The sequence below is a fragment of the Quercus robur genome, chromosome 11 (genome assembly GCF_932294415.1).
Source record: "Quercus robur chromosome 11, dhQueRobu3.1, whole genome shotgun sequence".
Classification (NCBI taxonomy): Eukaryota; Viridiplantae; Streptophyta; class Magnoliopsida; order Fagales; family Fagaceae; genus Quercus; species Quercus robur.
The window spans coordinates 50,854,953-50,878,794 of NC_065544.1; the positions used below are offsets into that span (position 1 = coordinate 50,854,953).

General features: G+C 36.2%; 2 protein-coding genes, 1 long non-coding RNA gene and 1 pseudogene across 3 annotated transcripts; all 4 read left to right on the plus strand.

Moving 5' to 3' along the window:
• The first annotated feature begins 1,013 nt into the window (after nt 1-1,013).
• On the plus strand, nt 1,014-1,833 carry LOC126707622 (uncharacterized). Its single transcript, XR_007648997.1, has 2 exons — nt 1,014-1,697; nt 1,778-1,833. It is a non-coding gene; the product is annotated as an uncharacterized LOC126707622 (long non-coding RNA).
• A 4,997-nt stretch (nt 1,834-6,830) lies between these two features.
• On the plus strand, nt 6,831-12,265 carry LOC126707615 (serine/threonine-protein phosphatase 7 long form homolog). Its single transcript, XM_050407372.1, has 7 exons — nt 6,831-6,912; nt 7,010-7,767; nt 8,129-8,219; nt 8,333-8,731; nt 8,817-9,638; nt 9,741-9,848; nt 11,807-12,265. The coding sequence occupies exons 1-6, from the start codon at nt 6,850-6,852 to the stop codon at nt 9,828-9,830; spliced, it is 2,223 nt and encodes a 740-aa protein (XP_050263329.1). The 5' UTR covers nt 6,831-6,849; the 3' UTR covers nt 9,831-9,848; nt 11,807-12,265.
• LOC126705186 (protein MEI2-like 4) lies at nt 11,837-13,047 on the plus strand (annotated as a pseudogene).
• Nucleotides 13,048-15,210: 2,163 nt separating this feature from the next.
• LOC126705187 (uncharacterized) lies at nt 15,211-22,892 on the plus strand. The gene is made up of 11 exons (XM_050404108.1): nt 15,211-15,503; nt 16,747-16,857; nt 17,528-17,590; nt 19,376-19,433; nt 19,661-19,891; nt 20,066-20,189; nt 20,932-21,045; nt 21,129-21,436; nt 21,912-22,055; nt 22,196-22,375; nt 22,537-22,892. The coding sequence occupies exons 1-11, from the start codon at nt 15,211-15,213 to the stop codon at nt 22,774-22,776; spliced, it is 1,866 nt and encodes a 621-aa protein (XP_050260065.1). The 3' UTR covers nt 22,777-22,892.
• Nucleotides 22,893-23,842: the final 950 nt, after the last annotated feature.

A 23,842-nucleotide genomic window follows, 5' to 3' on the forward strand; every position in this document is an offset into this window, starting at 1 on the left:
CCTGAAATTTGAGTTAAAGGTCTTTAACTAGACCAGTTTTGGAGGAATTTCTGTGAGACTAAGTTGCTGAGGCTCAGCTTGACTCAGTCCAGTTAAGTCTTCTGAATAATCCTGGTTGTTCTGAACTCCGTAAGTTGGACAAAGTGCAGAGGAAGCTCTTCATTTGTACAAATCTGTTAGTAGTGCAGAGGAAGCTTTTCTCAGGTAGAAATCACAGGTCTCTTGGCTGAGGTTGGGTGATCAAAATAGTGGCTATTTTCATACAATGGTGAAAGTGAAGGCAGCTAAAAAATAAACTAAAATGTCTTTATGATGCTTCTGGGGCAAGGGTGGATATTCGGCAGATTAAAGAGTTAGAAGTGAATTTCTATCAGTAGCTACTAGGGACTTCTACTTCTTTAGTTCTATTTCTTACCTTGCTCAGATTATGCAGAAGACCCATCCTGAGCAGCTGAGAATGGAGTTGTAACAGGAAGTTACAGATAGGGAGATTCAAGACACTTTGTTTTTCATGCACGATAATTTTCTCATGCATTGGATATATGCATCTTGTCTTCCACAACATGTGAGCCCTACAATAAAAACACACGAGCGTTACAACTATGTGGAACCCACATGAAGATGCATATATCTGGTACACAGGATAGGATACTGTCTATTACTTGAAAGGGATAGAAATTGAAGTATTGAACGTCCAAAGGGGACAAACTAAAACTGTGTGCTTGGGCCTTGAGGGCAGGGAATGACTTGCCACCCTGAAACTAAAGTACTATATGTGTTATTTTGCCTACTTGTTTTAATTCATGATGACTTCTTGGATTGAATGCAAACTTAGGTCTCTGTTAGGATTGTGCTTGGGCCAGTCATGGCTTCAGTTGAAAGGATTGTTGTCTAATGAAATTGATATTGAAATTGAGAAGAATGAAATGAATCCTGTTTAGGAAATACAGAAATCTAGGAAGGTATTAGTGAGAGAAAATGATAGGAACCCCAAATTATGTCATATGCTCCTCATAGTTGGTGTAATCCCTTGTTAGTTGGTTGAGATTAGGATGAGTTGGTTAGGATTGAGCACATGTACCTCATTTAACACATGGCTTACTCTCTCTCTCTCTATCTCTATGGAGGCCTAGGTCCCCTTGGAGTGGCCTACAACAACTACTATTCCCATTCACCATTCTTACTCTTCCACAATTCATATTCATATTCCATCAAGTTCTTATCAGAAATATGCTACAGTGAAACTATCATAAAATTCCCCTTGTGTTGTGTCATCATTACTTAAGTGTTTTTTTTTTTTGTCCACATATTTCTCTTTTAGGGGACACCACTTTGTGACTGATTCCCCAACAAGTTCTGTCAGACATTTTCAAGCCAAATGTGCTTTATTTAATGTAATTTGGACTCGATTGGCCTAATAAATTTGCTTGCCCTGTTGAATAGCTTAAACATCTTTGCCATGGACATGATCTATTATGTTTTATCTACCTTTTTGTTGGGGGTGGGGGTTGTTTGCAGTTGTTTCCACTACATTTAAAATTATCTTGTGTTGATTTGGGATCTTCATTTTTTTTTTCCAGAAGAATTGAGCTTGTGGGTTGTGTTTGTCATTTTACTAGCCGTTGTTGCTTATTTTATGAAGAATCAAGGAATCCAGCTAGCGGTTACAGTTTTGAAGATCTTTAAGAGCTTGTAAGGTAAGCTTATTGTGGAGTCCTTAAAATTCTTTGTGAAATGAGTGGAATAAATTTGTCACATGGGATTATAAAAACTTCAGGGTAGAGTTATCCTAAAGAACTTCAAGAATCCTACTCTGCTCGAATCGGACAATTCTATGCAGGAGAACATTCCGCTTTGGAATGTACAGTATTTTTAATGGAAGCGTTGGTTTGGGTACTCTTCAATTCTATACAGGGGCTGTTTAGATGGAGATTTCTAGTATTATTGTTTAAACTGACGTGAAAACTGTAGTTTAAAAAGTACTGTGAAAACATCTGTCTACAGTATTCATAGTAGCATGAATTTGGTGGTTGTTTTTTTGAACTTTTTGTTTTTAATTAATGTTTGTTATGTACTTCCTAAAATAAATTCAACGTTTCTTACTGAAATCTTAAGATTAATACAGCATTTGGCTCTTTCTTGGCGAGATTTTTTATTCCTAATCATACGATATCACTATCACTGTTAATCAACATCTTTTTCCATTGGACATATCCTATAAATTTTCTTCAAACCTATATTTGACTATTTGTACAATAATTTGCACTTCAAAAGTGATTCTAAAAAAAAAAAAAAATGCCCAATTTGGTAACATGATGCATTTGAAGATTACCATTGAAACTGCTTTCAAGTTCAGCAGTTGCTCCCTTTTCTTTTCTTTTTTTTTTTTTTTTTTTTTTCGAATATTTTTATACCCATCACAAGGTTTTCTGATTCAATTGAGATCAAAGTTAGAACTCCCTCATATGTTTTATTTTAAGAAAACCAATTATATGGTATGAACATTTCCATATAGTACCTATAAAAAAAAAAACATTTCCATATAGTAAAACACCCTAAATTTTAAAATAGAGAGTCATGTTCATCAAATTATACGCATTCTATATTTTCAAAATTTGCAGAATGCTATAGTGCTTGTCTAAAGTCATCCATTGTAGCTGTTCTAAAAATATTTATTCATTTATAATTTTATATTCACTCTCTGTTTGTAAGAAATGGGCAAGGGCAACCATTGTCTCCTTGGATGGTTATTGATGGATAACCCTTTTAATAGAGATCTCATGAAGAGGATGCTATGGTACGGTGTCGACTAGAATGCAGATTTGAACAGGAAGTGGGTATCCTGGATGTAATCTTTGAAGGCGACGATATATATAAAGAATTCTTTATATTTGTGTTCTTTTATTTTTTTATTTAAGAATTCATTATGTGATTTTACCTTCTTAATAATAATAATAATAATTAACTTCATGGTAATAATAAATGACTCTCTTAATTAAAAAAAATTTGTAAAAAAGTAAGGGAATTTGCATATTTCGTAATAAATACAAAATTATCATCTCAAAAGTTAAAACTCAATAATTTTTGATAGAATGAATCTCTTCAAAATAAAATTGTATTAATATTTTTAATTGAGTGGTTTTAGAACCACATATTATTTCATAATTTTTTTTTATCATAACTTTAACGTGGCATACGTGAACGTGAAGGGTTCATAATTTTTTCTTTATCACTCATATTTCTATCATATCACAATTTTTTTTTGAATATACTACATATATTTCATACACACATAAGAAGATGAGAGAATATTTTAAAAAAATTAACAATAATGTATATTTAAAAGGGTTTAATTCTTAAATACACTGTATATACTTTAAACATTTTTAAGCTGGTACTTGGTACTGTGTATATGTTTTTTTCCTTTTAAAATTTGTAATTAAATTCCATCTTTTAATTTCTCAAAAAAAAAAAAAAAATCCATCTTTTAAACTTTGATCATCCAATCCAACCGTTCACTTCATCCTCATCTTCTTAACTTTCCTTTTCTTCAGTTTTCCTTCACACACAGTGACACAGCCGCAACCCAGCCCAAGTCTAGAAAATCACCAAGCCACCAGCACAAAAGTATACTCCACTGAGTCCACTCTCATAAGCTCTACAATGCCATAGTTAACAGGCCTTAGCTTTCACTCTCACACAAAAACCCCAACATGATTTCCTCAACCATACCCACAAAACCAAGCAAAAAGTTCACATTTTTAACAAGCATTTCTGCTTTGGTCGCTCAGCACTAGCATCATCATCATCATCTTCTTCTTGTTCTTCTACTGCTATATATCTTCAGTTCATTTGCCTCAGCCTGTTGGTTTTTGTTGGTGACTCCAACCTCTTTGCCTTTCTGGGTCTGATCCTAAACAGTATGTCTCAAACAAGGGAACCTCGTCATCCTCGTAGGATCTTCCGACAAAAGAAGGACCATCTCCCACACGACATCGTACTCAACATCTTGGCAAACCTGCCGGTCAAATCAGTCCTAAGATTCAGGTGTGTTTCTAAAACCTGGGACTCCTCTATCATCACTCCTAGTTTCATCTCCACCCACCTTAATCTTAGAAATAACAACAGGGATTTTTTTAGAAAATAACAACAAAACCCAAACAATATCATTAGTTAGGAAACGTTTTAAACTATTTTGGATTCTAGCAATTCGAGTCTAAAGGGGACGATTTTTGTGTTATGAAATCGAGTAATTTTTACTCGATTTTGCTTTTTTGCCAGTACCTGAGGTGGGCCCAATATGCCAGAAATCGAGTTCAATAGAGTCGGTTTATAAGAGTAAAAAACGAGTACAATGGACTCGTTTTCCAGTGTTGCAAAACGAGTTCATTAAACTTATTTTTTCCACGCATAAATCGAGTTTAATGAACTCGTTTTACAGCACTGGAAAACGAGTCCATTGAAATTGTTTTTTACTATTACAAAACGAGTTCAGTAAACTCGATTTATGCGTAACACGTAAGCCACTAGGCACACAAAACACACAAAGTTCAAACTTTGTAACAGCACTCTCTCATTTCCCTCTCTGACTCTCTCAGTCCCTCTCACAAAAAAACCAAACACAAAAAATCCAAAAACTTCAATCTCAGTCGAGCTCTCTGACTCTCATTCCTGTCGCTCCGTCGCCGGCACCGTCGCCGACTGCTCCCGTCGCCGTCGCTGCTTCTCGCTCCCGTCACCGTCGCCGTCGCTGCCTCTCGCCGTCACAAGTAAAACTCTTTCTTTTTTCTTTAAATATTGTTGTATTTTGACAATATTTTGTGATTAAATCAACAAACGATCATCGTTTGTTGATTTTGTTGATTAAACTCTCACATTCTGGTAATTAATTCAAGCATAAAACTTTCTAGGGGTTTTCTACTTTGGGACCAAGTTGGTCTTTATTTTGAATTCAATGGTCCTTAGTTTTAGTAGTTAAATTAGGAGTCTTAATGCTACTTTTATAAGAAAGAATTCTCATATATATTGCGTTCAATCAATGTACTCAAAGAATTGATATTTTCATAAATGAAATTATGATTAATTTGTTTTATTGAAAAATGCATGCCTAGAGTTTTCTCTCTTCTTATTCTTTGCCTCCCTGTTACTATTCAGTCATTGTTTTCATTACCTTTAAACAATAACAAACTTCTCTCTCTCTCTCTCTCTTCTCCTTACATATCAAAACTCCAAAATTCACATACTTTCTCTACCAAACAGACACCCAAGAAGGCAAGAACCCCTTGAAACAACACTTAAATCCTAATATTGTTGCTGTCAACAATTTCCAGTAAGCAGATTTCTAAATTTGGAGTCTGTATTAGCCACCAATGTGAAACCTTTTCAAACCCTATTTCAACCTACAAACCTTAACTCTAGCCTTTCCTCACCATAACAACTCCCAAAATCATAACTTTTCCTGCCCAAAATCCCACCACTAGTACAGACAGAAATATTATCTAATTAGTCCTGCATCAGAAAAGTGAAGGCTAATTTCTTTAACTTAAAACAAGTAGGTTCAGAATACTTCATAGAGGGACTTTTACAGCACTGTTAAAATGGTAATTTATGGCATTCTAATTAAGGGTTCTATTTTATAAAAGTGAGATTGCACGAGTTACAATATGTCTTTCTGGCTGCCTCTCGCCGTCACAAGTAAACTCTTTCTTTTTTCTTTAAATATTGTTGTATTTTGACAACGATCATCGTTTGTTGATTTTGTGATTAAATCCATTTTGGCTTAGTAATCCTTTGTATAATATTGTCATTGGTGATTCATTTTACCATGGAATGTATGCATGCCCGCGTTTGGTAGTTGTGACCAGGATCTTAGTGAGTTTAACTATTTAAAAACTTTCGGATGAAGAGGTATTGCTAACTCTGCATTGATAGGTTTCTTTTGTTGTTATGTTTGGGTACATTTCATGATATGTAGTGTAGGGTGTTTCTACTATCACAGGCTTGTCCTTTGGAAACTTGTCAACACAACACATTCTGAGTTGAACACGTCTGAAATGCTTACTAAATGGAATATGTCTGAAATTCCATTTAGATGCGTCCCTGCATTCTGATACTGTAAAAGTTCCCCCATGTAACACATTGTGTTGGTGTTGGAACAGGGAATTTGTCCCGAAAAGGATACAGTTCCTTCCAAATTTGTAATTATAGATAATTAGATGTGTCTTTTCACTAACATTTTAAGTGTTTAACCATTTGAGAAGAAACTTTTTTCCTTAGGATATATGTGCAAAATGAATATTCCTTGTAGTGCTGAGTTTACTCTTTAAATGTAGAGCAAAATAAAGTTTCTGACGACCAAATGTAATCAAATTGTGAGGGTTTGCGCTTATTTGCATGCAAGTTGCTTAGTTTGGATTGAAACTACTGAAGTGTAACTTTTGGGTATTTTGGAATAGTAACTGGTCCCTTTTTGGGGTTGATTGATATATCAATTTTTGTTAATAGGTATTGGACACACAATTTTCACGGAATGATGAGGTTACATAAAATTATGATGCTTTAAAGTCAATGCTCATGGATTTTGAGTGTTTATATGAATATAACATATTTCATGATAAAATGCATGGTTAGAAGAGTGTATATGTGTGTGTGTGTGTATAATGGGTAAAACTTATATACTTTAGCTGCAGTATATTATCGTTTTTGAAGCTCTTGAATACTTATCGTTTGTGCAAGAAATTGGGATCCTTATCAATTTAACATATGCTTATATTACTCTTGACTCCCTAAACTTCGTGCAGTATGGCTGCTGTTCCTGCTCAGTTCCCTGATGAGTTTGGTCCTGGGCCCATGGACGATTCGGTGTTGAGGTTTATAAAAACACATCGAGCGTGCGCTGTTTGGGAAGGCAAGGTAACGATTCGATTTGGTTTTTTTTTTTTTTTCTTTTTGGGGTTGATATTTTAAGGTCCCTTCATAACGGCTTTATTTTTGTTTCTATCATGTGCAGGATCCAGGGCCACTGAAATGCCGCGGTCATAATGACGAGTTCCGAAAACGACGCCGGATAGTGGTGGATGATCGTATCGTCGACATTGTGAAGAGAGTTGGATTAGAGGGGCTGTATAGGACCCCAGGTAGAGAGATTGATCATAACCTGATCACGGCCTTCGTTGAGCGATGGCGGCCTGAAACCCACACCTTCCACCTGCCACATGGTGAGACAACGATCACATTACAAGATGTGGAGGTTCTTTTCGGAATTCCAATCGATGGTGAGGCAATTGTTGGAACAACTGACTTGACATGGAAAGATGAATGTCAGAGTCTGCTTGGAATTGCTACTAATGACACCACGCTTAAAGGACAAAGGATTCAAATAAAGAAGCTACTAGAAAAAATTGACGAAGGGTTGCCCGATGATGCAACAGAGGTGGTTGTGCATCAATATGCACGGTGCTATATCCTAGCACTACTGGCAGACACAATTTTCGCCGACAAGTCTGGTGATAGGGTGCATACGATGTGGTTGCAGATGCTGAGGGACCTTCGAAATCCACCTCAGTACAGTTGGGGGAGCGCTTGCCTTGCATGGCTGTACAGAGAGTTATGCAGGGCAACCGACAGAGGTGCTAGTCAGATTGGTGGGGCCTTGTTGCTAGTTCAGTATTGGGCATGGGTCAGATTCCCTTTTTTGTGCCCAAGGATGGACCTCCCACCAGATGGTGCATATGGCCCACCATTTGCACCTTCTCCATTGTCTATTAAGTAAGTCTTTTCCTTGATCGATTCTCTCTATTGGAAATAGATCCATAATTTTAAACACATTGTTAGACATAGAAAATAAAATTTTAACCTTGATATTCTTCAAATTTTGACTCATTAATAGGATTTTTATTTATGTTTTTTATATATCGTTTGACAACCACGGAGGTTATATGTCATGATTGATGTATAATATAAGTCTTATTAATTTCTAGCTCCACCACTAATCATATGTTTAGATAATCATTTATTAGTATAATTTTAGTGGTATGTACTGTTAAATTTACGATTGCCCATCATTTATTGTTGTTGATTACTTCATATTCTCAATTCCAAGTATTGACTCCCTCTTTCGCAATTGTAGGACTGTGTGGGTTGTGAGCACCTTGAATAGCCCCGCTGAAATCTGTCTGGTCCGGTACCGTCAGCTTTTAGATTGTATGCATCCAAAGCAGGTACCAAAATTGTGTTTATTCTATTGTTTATGACTATTGTATTTATAAATGTAAAAGAGCTCATAGATATGGAACATTGCATAATGTGCTGTCCTTTGATTTGACTATTTCAGGTGGTGTGGCAACCATATGAAGCTGAATTAGCCCACCTGCCTGCGTTTTGTGTCGCCGGAAGGGATGTATGGACGGCGAGGGTACCGCTTGTATGTTTCTGGCTAGTAGAGAAACATACACCGGACCGTGTTGTTCGTCAGTTTGGGATGGTACAAGAACCCCCCCTATATGTTGATACTGACGAAGCCCTTCATGCCATAGACCTGAGGGGGAAGATGGAGGTGAATTGGAGGGACAGACATTATGGCCATATCCGAGTATGGAATACTCGAGCACGATCTCTATGTCCTGGAGCACGACTAGAGGGTGATATGTCGCCTGCTCATCCATACTTCGATTGGTACGATAGGGTGACTTGGAGGTTCGTCGACCACACTTTGGCTTCACTTATTATTATGGTAATTGCTTCGACCTTTCTTTTCAATTTTTGTTGCGTATCAGGAACTTCAGTATGATGTACTAATTGTATTTATTTACTTTCAGGTTGCCAGTCACAAGAAGTTGTTGAAACTTTATACAGTAGGCAGTTCTGAGTACAAGCATATTTCAGCTGTACTTAAGACAGTGGAACGCCTTCACCGTATAACTGCTCGACTTCCGTTGGAAGATATCGATGGGGCAAATCCAGAAGCGCCAGAAGATGCTGGACGACCAAGTACGAGCTCAACTCGTGCCAGCCATAGCCATGGTCAGCGTGCTGCATCCCATCAGGTTGTCAGTAGGGCAGATCTCCTTCCACCCCCACGTGCATCTCCTGCCCCAGAGTTCCCTCCACCTCCACATGCATCTCCTTCCCCAGAGATCCCTCCACATACTGCTCATGCAGTTTCTGACCTAGAGATCTCTCTACCCACTGCTCATGCATCTTTTCACCCCGAGATCCCTTCACACACCTCACATATATTTTTTGATCCTGCTCATCTTTCATTTACTCCACCATCCTTTGATCTCGGCCCTGATTTCAGTCAAACCCCTCCTGTCATGCACACGCAATCCCCATCGTACAGCATTGGTCATATAGACCATGTACCGCCCCATAGTCACTCCATGTCATTCATGCCCACTCCTAGACTGCATATAGATCCCATGAGTACGGGCACTCACATTTCATTTGCTACACCCTCCTCCCCCGCAGTTGTAGGATCTTCAGTTGTTGGGAGTCAAGCAAAACAGCCAGCTGTGCATGTTGAGAATGAGCAGGTTGTTGGGTTACAGTCACCCCTACCAGGTCGACCTAAACGTACAATAAAAGCACCTCCTTGTGGGACAGGTGGTCACAAAGCAGGACACAACACTGGCCCCACGGTATGACAAGTCATTTAATGTAATGAATATTGAGTAACTACTGTTATGGTTGGTTTTGGAATTCATGTAATCCATTGTTTGGTTGTAACTCCATTTTTGCAGCAACGTGAGGAGCCTCACGAAGGAGATGCAGTACCCCCTCCCCCACATACCAGACACTATACGAGACAGCATAAGCGTAAAATGCATTAGGATTAGCATCCCATAGAGGTTCTCTCTCTCTCTCTAGTCAAACCTTAATGGTTACTATATTAACAAAGGTGCCATACTGTAGATATTAATTAATAGATTTGTATGTGAAATTTGTAGCCTAATAGTAATCTTTCAATAATTCCAGAAGCAAGATTTTGATAGTTCACAAATATGACTTTTCAACTTTTGGAGGCATATACTTCACAATTTAATGCATGAATTGGGGAAGTGAAGGAAGCTTGACTAGTTTTCCTTTTGAAGTGTTTCCCTAAAATTTGCAGCTAGTGTTGCTTTTCTTGTTCAAGTATAAGAATTATCAGCATGCTTTTGATATCTAGGGTTGGGACTAAATGTAAATTGGCATGGAATTTGTAGTTTTGAATGGGCCCTTTTCTGCTTTTCTGGACTAACATGAGAATTTGGCTGTTTGGAAAACCTTATTTGCCCAAAGCATGGGATGTATTCCCTTGCAGGACTTTATCTGTAAAATCTTAGCCAATTTAGTACACCTTTCGTGTATTTTTTTTCCTTAGGCTGATGTCAATATGAATAGATGTGGAATCCAAATTCAATATCACTGAAAATTTTGAAAGATAGAATAATAGAGATAATTGAAAATTTAAAATATATATAATTGATAAAAGTGCATGTGCTACCCAAGAGTAGCATATTCCAACTTTAATAGAAGTGGAAGTGGTGATTATCTCAGGGCATTCATTTCTTGAAAAATAATAATCATTTTTGTTGATGCATGACTCAATGTGTTGGAGCCAGTCGGGAGATATTATTTACTTCATCTTGCAGGAAGTCTACGTAAACATAGAGAGTAAAGGTGTGTTCTAATTTGTTGGTTTTGGTTCTTTTCTCTAGCGGCATCAATTGATAACCTAGCTTCGCAGTTTTAACCTCACTTTCATTCTTTTTATGGAAGTTCAGCGACACTTTAAAATAGCGAATTAGTTGCAATTTAGTTCTTACATTTGAGGAGAATAACGACTTGTCAGCAAAAAATAATGTGGTTCTATATGACTTCAAGGGTCAGAACAATGCCAATATCCTCTCTTCATAACCAACTCATGTGCAAGCTCAATTAGAACTGAATTCATGGTTCTATCTCTCTTCTAGTTATGAAGCTTTTTCCATAGCAGAAAATTATGTTTCTGTACAATTATTGATTAAAGGAATTATCTGAATTTTATGTCAGTTCAACACTTTCAAGATTTGATTTTTATAAAGATCCTTTAGGTTAACAACTAAATCCAAATCCAATTAATGAATGTCTATTCTTAGATCAAACTAGAAGTTAGGTAGGTTCTTTCTCTTTTAGGATTCTAATTTGATCAAGCTCAATATATATAATTGACTGAAGATTGAACAATTATGACGTTATACTATTTCCCCACAGATAAAACTAAGTATTAATATCCTTTTTTAAACATAGATCGTTTATTCAGGATTTCAAACTTAAAATAACAATTTGAATTTATGTAATTATTATTTTTACATTCTGTCACATCCTGATTACTCAGCTTATGTTTTAATGTAACTGGATTGGAACTTGGGTCTTGCTAGTTCTGCAATGAACTCAATCTGTCTATGGCCTTATGCAATTCCAATTATTGAGGCCGTTCACTCTTCAGATTCTAATTGTTAGGTGATAATGGGGATTGTGCTAGAGTTCCTGACTGTATAGTGCGTACTTGTTTCATTTAGAATGCTTGAACTCATTTTTGCCTTGATGCATTGCTGTTCTGTAGATAAAAATGTATTTATTTCATTGGAGCAGCATTTATTAATTTCAAATATAGAATAATAATTTAAAAATTAATGTGTGGCTTTCCTATTTGAATTACATTATTTTCAGGGTAGCAAATGAAATACCTTCTCCTAGACATCCATGCAATTATTCCCTTTTATTTCAGAAGATGACATTTGCATTTAGTAATGAATAAAACTTGATCTAATGTGATGAACAGTGAGTGGTAATTCAGTTGCTGAGATCACCAATGGAGAAGCTTATACCAGTGGAAAGTCAGACAATGAAGTCCCAACATCCCGAGTCTTTCCTAATACAAGATCAGCGGATAAATTTTAACTTAAATAGGCATGCTGTGGGAGCAGGCAGAGCATCCAGTCATTCCTTGGCTTTGAACGCACAGCCAGCATCTTATTCTGAAGAAGGCAACAAAATTAATATGATGGGCACTCAGTATGAGAGTAGTCTCTTCTCAAGTTCACTGTCAGATTTATTTAGTAGGAAGTGTAAGTCTTCTTTGCCCTTCACTGCTTCTAGGTTTGCACATGGCTATTTGCTGGTACCGGCTTATATGCCTGAACTTTAAACGCACAACTAACATCAATGAATTCTAGATTTGGTTTCTAGTCTGTACTTTTACTGAGTCTATACACTTTAGTTTGATATGAATTTTCTTAATGCAGTGACTCTGTCATCAAATAATACCCTATATGGTCATTCTATTGATACTGTTGCCTCCCACTATGAGGAGGAGGAACCTTTTGAGTCCCTTGAAGAAATTGAGGATATTTACCATTGGAAACCTCCTCCCTGATGATGATGACTTGCTTTCTGGAGTGACTGATGGACTTGACTGTATTGTTCAACCTAGTGGAGGGGATGATGTGGAGGACTTAGACTTTTTTAGTAGTGTTGGGGGAATGGATTTGGGAGATGATGGTTCATCTGCTGGACAAAGTAATTCGGAATTTCCTGGAGTAGTTTCTAATGGTCAGCCAGGGGCATCAAATGGTTCAATAGCTAATGAACACCCATCTGGTGAACACCCTTCCAGGACATTGTTTGTCAGAAATATAAATAGCAACGTTGAAGACTCTGAGTTGAGGGCCCTTTTTGAGGTGTCTTTTCCTCTGTTCCTGTTTTACATGCACGTTTGGTTGTGTTAATGCTTGACCAAACTGTCTTATGAAAAGATCTTAGAGGGTTCTACATCCCTCTGAATCAGAATCCTCTTCTGATTCTTGATTCCATTATTTGGGCTTGTTGATACTTTTACGTCTATTTTTTATCTTGAAAATGCTTAACACTATATCTCTTGAATTATTTTTTCAGTGCCATATGTCCATACTTGGCACTAGAAACATGCCGACAGTGGCGTCTGAGTAATAAAACCGTAAATTTGATGAGGAATGGAAAGATGCCTACTGTAACAATTGAGCAGGCTCAAAAGAACTTTTGCAAGGTCAGTACATCAATATTAGAAGGAATATTTTAGGGATGAAAATATTTTGCTGTAATTTTCTAATGCAATTCATGTAATATTGTTCCCATAGCGTGTGTTGGCCCAATTCAATCCAGGCACTTATGTCAAGTGCGTTAAAACTTGATGATTCATTTTAGTGAGTTCCACCTTAAGAATTATCCACTTCTGGTTTATTTGTGGTTTCAATAGAAAAAAATGTTGCTCTATTCCATTGCTTTACTATTTTATACTGATTGTTTCTAATTATTTCAGGCTGTTAAATCCGGTCTTCTCAAAATTCTTTCCAAAATGGGAATCTCATTGCTTTCTAGGTATTAACTCTCTTTATTTTTATTTATTTATTTATATATATATATATATATATATTTTTTTTTTTAATCATGAATACCTCCGGTGTACTAGAGTGGCACTAATGTAATACCTGTTTTTTGTTCACTTTGCTAATTATATTCCCATTATACGTATAAAATATTCCTTTCCCATGTATATGAAAACAAGAGCTCCTATCAGCAGTCCTGGTTAATAGGCAGCAATTTTGACTAAATATCTAAAATTTGCAGGCTTAAGCAAGGGAGAAAGCTGAAAAAGAGGGATTTGAAGTAAGCAATCCCAAGACCCAAAATTTGGTGGCTAACACAAAGGCCCTAGCAGAAAATGAAGGGGAGGGACTTGCCAAGGTTACATTTCTTTTACTTTTGTGCCTTGATTTATCCACCCCCTAGCTTAAATAAGTGTTCCTGCTCAGCACACTGTAATTCATCTTGATTATTACAGCACAGTTGAAGAGTTGGTGGAAGTGGGTCCTGAACAGTTAAAGGAGGTAAGGAGTTTTTTTTTTTTCTTTTTTATAAACCTATAGTTGTAAGACTCTAGAACATATGACCTTACAAGAGTAATTGTGAATCATTTTTCCCCCTAGTAAAAGATATAAGGTGTTAGCAAATAGCTTTCAATGAAGGGATGATATCCTCCTCCATTAACTGAGGCAGTGGCTTGGCCGCAGCTTTTGCTGGAGGTTTGGCCTTTGCTGGAGCTTCTTCTTGAGCTGTCTTCACCTCCTTTGTGGGTCTTTGGGTATGTAGTATGCCTTACTTTGTGATAGTTATTATTAAATTACCATCTCATATATATATACACACACATATATCACCAAATTGTTCATTTTCTTTCCCGGCTGATAATTAGTAGCACAAAAGTCAATTGTTTTTAAAAAAATAACAAAAAAAAACTACTGGATATGTTGAATTCTCCATTTATTTTTTTGTATCCCTTGATTTGTTATCACTTTTTTGGCAATTGAACAAGACTCAAAACACAAAATAATAGTCTTTGGTGTGTAGAACAACTCGCTACAGCATATTCCAGAAAATAAGAAAATTACCAAACTACCCCTAGTTTTAGTAAGACTTTATTAAAACTGAACCAGCAACTTTCTAAAGTAAAGAAACTAAATACTTAGATTTAATAACAACTAAAGTAGCCTTTAAAAGGTGCCAAAAAGCCCCCCACGTCAAAATTAGTCCATAATTCTAGGTTTACTATTTAATCTTGTTTCTCCTTGAACACTTTACTTTTTGCATCATTAAGCCTAACGTATAAGTTATCATTTGTCCTTAATGCCATTATCTTTCAGGTACTTAATATACCGACTAAGATGAATGAGGTGACTAATAACTTATGTTGAATCATTTTGCTCATACAGTCATTGATAGTCATCCTTTAATACTGATCATTTGTGCATCCTTTTTGTGCAGCTGTTGGTGCCATATTGTCAGCAACTGATTCAGTTTGCACGCTGCAGGTACACGATGTTCATCCTTACATGAATGTTATACATGGCAGCATTTTAGGAGAGCAGCCTCTGTTCATGTTGTGTATCCTCCTTATAGAGCATTTTAAAATGCCATTCTTTCACATACTAGTTGATATCTGATTAATGGATTCTGGCTTTGAAACAGGGACAAGGAGCTTGTCATTTCCTTCAATGGGAGGATACTCAAGAAATTACCACAATTAATGATCTTGTAGATGAAAGCAAACATGGCATATCTGTAGATTCTACTTCAACAAGCCATGAGTTAGTCACTAAAATGGGTGATTTGAGTACTAATAATTGAAAGAGGAAGTTTGATTCACTAGAGATGGAAAATCCTCAACATCTCCCAACTTCTGTGGCTGTACATGAACATTTTGAGAAAGATCAAGAGCCTGTCATAGAGAGGAGTGAACATGATGAGAGTTCAGAGAATTTAACATCTACAAAGTATATTGATCCATCACGAGTTGAGGACTCTTCAAATCTCCAAGACCTAGCTGTGCTGGAGGTTGAGTTGACTGTAAGTGAACCTTCTGCTCTTACTGTATCTTTGCATTCTTGTTGGCCTTTTGCCAATGGTGATTGGTACAGTTTTTGTGTCAATCATAAACTCCTCTTGTATGCACTCCATCTGTGTTCAGTGTGAAATGCTCCTGTCTATCATCATTAATTGTCTGATATTTAACTAGTTAACACTTGTGACATGGTATGACCTGATTAGACATGGTGTGACTTGGGTGGGGTAGTGTGAGTTGTGAGGGTGGTTTTGATAGTTGTGGAAAAAAATGCCCACACCTTATATGGAGGAAGTGGGGAATATTTGGCTAAACAAAAACGGGAAGGCTGCTATCCTTATATATGAATTCTCAATTTACATGCTGGATTGGCTACATTAATTCTTACATCTAAATTTTGGATGGAGTGAGTGTACTGCTCTCCAACCCCCCACCTCCAATCCTTTTGTTTTACTTGTTGTTGGCTAGCAAGGTATTATCGGCCAATTGACTATAATTGGAGCCTATCTTTAGCTAAACTAGAGCTTTCAATCTTTTTTGCAACTCAAGTTTGCATCCTTTCCTGCCATTGTCCTTTCGGTGCTGCAATTCAGATCATTTGTGTCCATTGGTGCAGCCATTGGACAACAACAAATCTTGCACTTGATCATGGCAGCTTGCCCTGAATTAATGCAAGCCATAAGCCTGTAACCACCAAGAATTAAGCAAGCATCTTATTTTGCCATATGCCCTTCTGATCAGTTTGTGCCTGTCTGACTATCATGATCTGATAGGTACAGGAACATGCCAATTTTGCTGTGTTTGAAGTATTTAGGATTCTAGAAAGAAAAAAAATGATAAAAACTTAGGATTCTTTTTGACAATAATCTGAACTTTTTGAATATATTTATATTGTAGCCAAAGAAAGAAAATGGATCATACTAGATTTAATATAGTACTATATTTGCATGTTTTTAATATAGTAAACTAGTCTGCATCGCACTATATTTGTTGAGCTAATGTCTACCATCCTTTTGTGCCTTTTCAGTTCTCTATGTTGACCTCTTCATTTCTTGTCTGCTTCCTATCTTGAGGGGATGGTGGACAAATTGTTCTAGTAGGCATTAGACTTTGACAGTTAAAAGGTTGAAAGCTTCGGATAATCTTATGGTATAAGCCATCGAAGTCCCAATTTTATGCTACTGACCTGATCTGAGTTTTTTGGGACTTGGGAAAACTGAAAAGATTGCATAGGTTCAAAGATAATTGCTAGTGTATTTTTGCATGACTCAGATGCAGGATAGTAGCTTTTCTGGGAATGACTTTGCCTTTGTGATGATTCCTTTGACATTGACTTGATTTTTCAGAGAGGATCTGTCCTTGAGTGCTCTAACTGCTGCTGTTTCTATTTCAGTGGTCCTCCTACGGAGTGTTTTGTCTACCATGCTCGAGCCACAGAAGCCCGACTGCCATCCTCTGTAAGTGTTTCATTATTCATTTGCTGTTTTATTTTCTGACTTTTCTTTCCTTTTTTCTGCTAATGTTAAAATCTCCTTAAATTGTTGTTATCCTGAAGAATGGAACCCATTAATGTGTGACTTTTGTGCGTGTGTGTGCCCGCATGCATGCAAAATGAATGTGTGCTTTAAATATTTGAGGAAAAATTCTCAATTAACAAGACTTTGTTGGTTTTTGGGTGATGCAAATGATAAGAAAGAAATTGAAAATCTTGTAAATAATTTAAGAGTTGACATGGGACTTCTTGTTCCAAGCTCTCAACTTGTGGCCTAACTGAAATTGGAGCTGGATACCAATTCATCTAAAAAAAATGTACAGTTTGTGTGGGTGTTCTAGATATCTTTTCTTACAATCTGATAGTTATATTGTAGGATTAAGTAGAACTTCTAGAATAACATTCTATTTAATCTTGGAACAGTCATCTGCTAAGAACATATTTTATAAACTAGAACATGTAATAGTTAAATTTCTTCTTGCATTTTTTGAATGGACAAATAGTTATATGATTGATTTTGTAATGTGCAAGCATGTCCAAACCATTTTTATTTGCTGCTCGGACGTGATTGTGTTGTCCTTATGTATGCTGCAACACCAATTTTTGGATATTCATGTTTCTCTGTATTTTTCTAGGATCATGGGGAAGGAAGAAAGGTTATGTGTGTTGAGCTGGTGGCTAATCGCTTCTTACGCAAGGTGATTGTTTTACGTTTTATCATGTCAAGAAATATATGTGGTAAAGTGCATACATTGAGAAAATAGGTATTGCAAAGATGACAACATGAAATTAATTTCTTTGGATGTGGAAACTAAGGGCCTGATTGGAACAGAAAACTGTTTTTGAGAAGGAGAATACAAAACTGATTCCTATTATTTTTTAAATAAAAAATGTGTTCGATAAAGAAATAGTTCAAAAACAGTTTTAAAAAATTAAACAGAATTTGGGTTTGGGTAATAAAAAAAACTGTTGGAAAGTGTTTAAAACAACAAAACTAACAAGAGTGGTTAGTGCCATGCATACATTTATCTTTGTATTTCCATTCTTAAAACCATCAACCTGCATTTTCGGGTTATCTTGCTGATGCTCTAGGGTCTTGTTGCCACTAATTTGGTGGCTAACCATAATTGAAACATAAACTATAAAGAAGTGCATTATATCGTTTTTTTAATTTTTATTTTATATGAGCTTCTTTCTCTTGCCAGGGAAGCTGGATTTCACATTCTCATTACCAGCTAACAGCTGTTAGTGTCTGATGAGAAGTACTTTCGGCGTGTGAAATGGCAATACATGGTGTTAGATGAAGCCCAGGCAATCAAAAGTTCGAACAGGTTCTAACTTATTTCTTTGTGGTTGTAGTGGCTTTATTCTTTTGAGATGTTTTTATTCTTTGGTCTTTGTTGCTATCATTTTATTTCTTGCGTCCCACTAAAGAGTCAACCGTGGGGAGTTATCTTATTTTGTGTGTATGTAATAAAATGGACATATAGTGGGAAGAGAGTAATACCATTAAAAAAAAGGGTCATACCTAGTACCTATAAAAAAAAAAGGGCGTCATACCTAATGCACAAGACTCCCACTTTTGCGGGTTTGGGAGAGGTGATTGGCAGGCAATCTTACCTCCAAAATTTTCTTTTTGGAGACTAACTTCTAGATTCGATCTTGCAACTTGTCAATTTTGGTTGAAGGCACTTGCCATCGCATCAAAGCCTGACATCTAGAGTAGTACCATAAAAAAATTGAAACAAACCCAAGAATCTACTGAAATCATTTATTTATTCAGCATTCGTTTATTAAATATGTAGTCACATAAAGAACAAGTTTTCTCATCCATCTGATCTTTCCTTTCCTTTTTTGAACTCTGCTTTTATTTCTTTTAATAAATTGATACCTGTTGTTACTTTAGTTTTCATTTCATATCCATTCTGTTCTTTTTATTTCAATGTGCTTTTTTTATCATCATCATTCTTGTTGATGTTGATATTATTATTAGAATTATTTTGTTAAGAGAAATTAAGATTCAATATAAAACGTCATCCAGATAAATTGTATCTTTTTAGTATTGCAGTATCGACATGTCTACAGTATCACATAAGAATTCAGTTTTAGCCATTACAGCCCTCCTAAAGTTTCATGAATCATCTTTCTGGTGAATAGTTTATGTTTCTAATCCTTTATATTCTCATCATTAATTCATTGGATATTTGACTCGGCAGTATAAGATGGAAGACACTGCTTAGCTTCAATTGTCGGAACCGATTGCTGCTGACTGGTACACCTATCCAGAATAATATGGCAGAGCTGTGGGCCCTTTTGCATTTTATTATGCCAACCTTATTTGACAGCCATGAACAATTTAATGAGTGGTTTTCAAAAGGGTAAGCATTTTTTCTTTGGTTGGTTCATCTTTTCGGTGAGTGTAGCCTGCAGTCTACAGAATTATAATATTTTCCTATCAATGATCTTTTACTGCATTCTATCAGAATCGAGAACCATGCAGAGCACGGGGGTACTTTGAACGAGCACCAGCTTAACAGATTGGTGAGTTTGCCTTTTTCAGTATTGTCATTGTGAGAGTGAGCAATAAAGTTTTTTTGTCTACTTGCTGCCACGTACCATCCTTAACATATATGTATGCTATTTAAAATAACTACAATAATTCTCAGTTTCTTTTTAGATCATGATCTCTTCTGCCTTCACTTTTGACCTTTGATATTAATATAACTATATCTTTCTAACTTGTATTTTGGTTGCCTTTTTTCTTACAGCATTCAATTCTTAAGCCTTTTATGCTGCGAAGAGTTAAAACAGATGTAATTTCTGAGCTGACCAGGAAAACTGAGGTTACAGTGCATTGCAAGTTGAGTTCTCGCCAGCAAGCTTTTTATCAGGCTATTAAGAACAAGATATCTCTTGCCGAGTTGTTTGAGGGCAATCGTGGGCATCTTAATGAGAAGAAAATACTAAATTTAATGAATATTGTCATTCAGCTGAGAAAGGTATATTCTCAATTCTATTGGCATTCTGTTTGGTTCCCCTTCTTCATTTAAAAAGTATAACTTATCAACTCTGTGGGGGCAAGAAGTTGTGGAGTTTCATGCATTTTGTCTGTCATGTGGAATATTTCTTTTTACTAGTTGTCCATGACATGTGTTCCAATGGTGCAATGGTAGGTGTGTAATCATCCAGAGTTGTTTGAAAGGAATGAGGGAAGAACATACCTCCACTTTGGGGAGATCCCAAATTCTCTTCTGCCCCCTCCCTTTGGGGAGTTGGAGGACGTGCACTATGCAGGAGGTCACAATCCTATAACATACAAGGTACGTTCTTAAAGCTTTTTCTGCCTTACATTAATGTTTTTGTTTGTTATATATACTACCAAAACATTAAGGTTCACTGTCATGAAAATGCCAACCTTACTAAATACTCAATTCTTAGGTTTCTCTTATAGCTTTAAAAGTGAGGAAAGTTGCTTTGCTTCTTCTTCTTCTTCTTTATTTATTTATTTATTTATTTTTAATAAAATAAGTGAATACTTCATGCATTTGCACTTGCTTTATGTGTTTGGCTATAGACATGACACATGTACAAAAAAAATTAAAAAATTAAAATTAATGATTCTTTTTTGTTGATAAGGGCAGATTGTTCTGTATTTTTTTTGAGTTAGGCCAGCAGGCTAATATTTTTTTCTAGGAGGTCATTTGGTGAGCTCAAATATTTTTTTGTGGGGGAATGGGGGGGGGGAGAGGGGTGGGCAATTCAATTTTTTCGAATCCCAGCCTTTGGCAGGCCTCTATATATGTGCGTGTGTGTGTGTTGTAAATGGGAATTCAAATTTTGGTGGGCACCATAGCCACCCAAGGGATATTTTGACTCTTCCAATGTGATGAGAATGCACGCTCCAGCTTCATTCTCTGCTTTAGTTTATGAGAATAAGGAACTTGAGCTCTTTATAGTTTATGTTTCTCTTGCTTTGTTCTTGCTAACTTGCTGCTTGCCCTTATCAGTTATCTGTTAATATATATATTTTTTCTTCCAGTGACAGATTGTATAAGTCAAGTTTTAGGACTTCATATTCTGGGTTGGTTGGGCCGGCTTGCTTTCCCTCCTCCTCGATGTTTATTAGTTCTTCCACCTCGGCCTCTCTCTTGTGGTAAATACAGATTACATTCCATTTGTTTGGTTTTTTTTCCCTCTTTCATCTTTGGTTGCGACTCTGATTCATATTTTTGGCAGGTGTTTTCCCTAATTTTGATTCCATATTTGTTCCTCGAGATAAAGATGTGTCTAATTGTGAAGGCTCTGCTGACCTGCATCATAGTCCTTCAATTGTTGAATTTGATGAGACGTCATCACAAATATCTTGTCGTGACGCTCAGTCTTCGAGTGAATTGTCAATCCCCAAGAGTCCTCCTGCTTTGCTAAAAGGTAGCGTAACAACTTTAAACGTGGATGTGCTTGAGCAGACAGTGTTGCATGTTCAAAATCAGCTTCTTACCCGTCTTGAATCAATGAATCCGCTTCAACACGAGTCCATGACACAGGTGGTGGAATCTACTTTTATCGTTTTGGATCGTCTATTAGTTAATTATACACCTTTTCAAGAGCGTGTGAAGGAGTTCATTGCCTGTGCATCATCAGACAATGGACAATTAGCTATGAGTGTTCTATTCCATATCTTTATTTTAAATTTGTTCTGGTATTGATGAAACATTCACAAACTCACAAGAAGTTTATTGTAGGAAATACAAAGTTGGTAATCTCTTGTTATCAAACACTTGCTGAGAGTAATAATGGAAATGTCTTTTCCCAATTCTTTTGCACATTGACCACAAACATGTAGAAAAACTCACTGAAGCTCTGTTGTTTGCGAGTCTATAGTTATAACTATTGTAATTATCACTGTCACAATGAAACTTAGTATGTGAAATTCATGATGTACATGTGTGTAAAAGACATTTGTCAAAATATAATAAATATTCTGATCTATCTGCTCAAAATTACTGCAACATTTTGCAGGGTGAAATTCATCATGTTGTAAATCCAGATCCATACCATGGAGTTTTTGGTTCCGATGCCAATCGTTATGCCAAAGATTTGCAAGATCACATTGATTTTGGTACTTCAGGAAAAGTTGCAGGATTTATAGCTGAAACAATTCAGGTTATCTTCTTTTCTTTTCTTTTTTCTTCATTTTTTTCTTTTTTGGCATCTATAGTAAGGTCTGAAATTGTTGGTGTTACAACCACCTATTTAAGGACACTGAAAATTTTCTAATTGGTTGTACTTTTCACTTACTGTAGGGAGCTGGAGGAGCAGTTGAATTGGCGCCTGGATACTTGAAACTGGTTTATGACATTGTACGCAAGGCTGGTGGTGTCTGCATTGTAGATGAAGTGCAAACTGGCTTTGGTCGAACAGGAAGCAATTACTGGGGCTTTGAAACACAGGGCGTCATTCCTGATATATTTACTATGGCAAAGGTCATTACCCATAATCTATTTTAGGAAGACATGTAAATCATGTTAGTGTTGCAAGTGTCAATAGCTTTTTTCTTTAAATAACTTACAATTTCAGTTAATCAGTTTTTGTTTTATAATCTTATGCAACCATTCCATTGAATCTCACAATTAATATCTATCAGGGTATTGGCAATGGTTTACCATTGGGAGCAGTTGTGACAACCCCAGAGATTGCGAGTGTATTGGCCCAGAAAATTCAATTTAATACTTTTGGAGGAAACCCTGTATGTTCGGCTGGGGGGCTAGCAGTGCTGAGAGTTATTGACCAGGAGAAGCGTCAAGCTCATTGCGCTGATGTTGGTTCTCACTTGCTCAAGCGTTTGAGAGCTCTTCAGCAAACACATGAAAGTAATTACTCTTGAATTTAACATTTGTAAAAAAATCATCACACTTTTGTCTGTATACGGGTATCTATTGTAATTTAATAGATAATATTGGCCTTGCCCTTTTAGAGCACTTCCTCTAAGTCTCCAAATTACATTGAAATGTGAATTCTATGAACCAATTGTTAGGTTTCTATGCACTAGTGGAATTTCTTTCCTTAGTATTAAAAACCCATATACGTAATATAGTATTCCCATTAATCACTAATTCCCATTAATCAATGAATGCAAACCTTAAGAAGGTCACTGTTAATTTAATATTTGCCTTCATGCATCATGCTAATGAAAATTGTATGAGGATTTTAGTCTTCAGGCAGGAGCTTGCATTTAAACTTAAACAGAGTTTTATCAAGTTTTACTTGATGTCATGGCCCTCACTCGGTACTTCCCTGTATCTGTTAGAATCAGTTTTTCGCAGTAGCCAATGTGTTATCTATATGGGTTTCCTCTCCAATTCAATATCGTTAAACTTGTTTTTTATGTGTTATTTGTACACTTATTTCCTCTCCAACTTTGTATTTCCTACAATAAACTTGTTGTGATATTGTGAATGTTTCATCAATACCAGAACAAATTTAAAATAAAGATATGGAATAGAACACTCATAGCTAATTGTCCATTGTTCAATTTAAAATAAAAGTCATCTATTTCACCTTTTCTGTTCCATTGATGCTTCTATCAATCACAAATTGTTAGAATTTATTTTTTCCTTATAAAATAACCAATGTTTAAAATGGGGAAAAAAAATCAGACAAATGGGAGGTTGTAATTGATATATTTGATAGACAATAATCTGTTCACTAGATAAATGCATAGTCGGGTTTGCATGGATGTTGAGGTGGGAAATTTCCTACGAGTGTCGTTAGAAATAAGTGTTTCCTTGGGGTGTTTATTGTTTCTCTCTTTTTGGTTGTTTTTTGATGAATGAGCATGATTGCACTGATGGTACTGACCAAGCTTCAATTGGAAGTTGTAGCATCAATGCTCAAAGCACGAATAATTAAAGGGCTGATGGTGGATTGACAATATATATTACTGCTTGAAG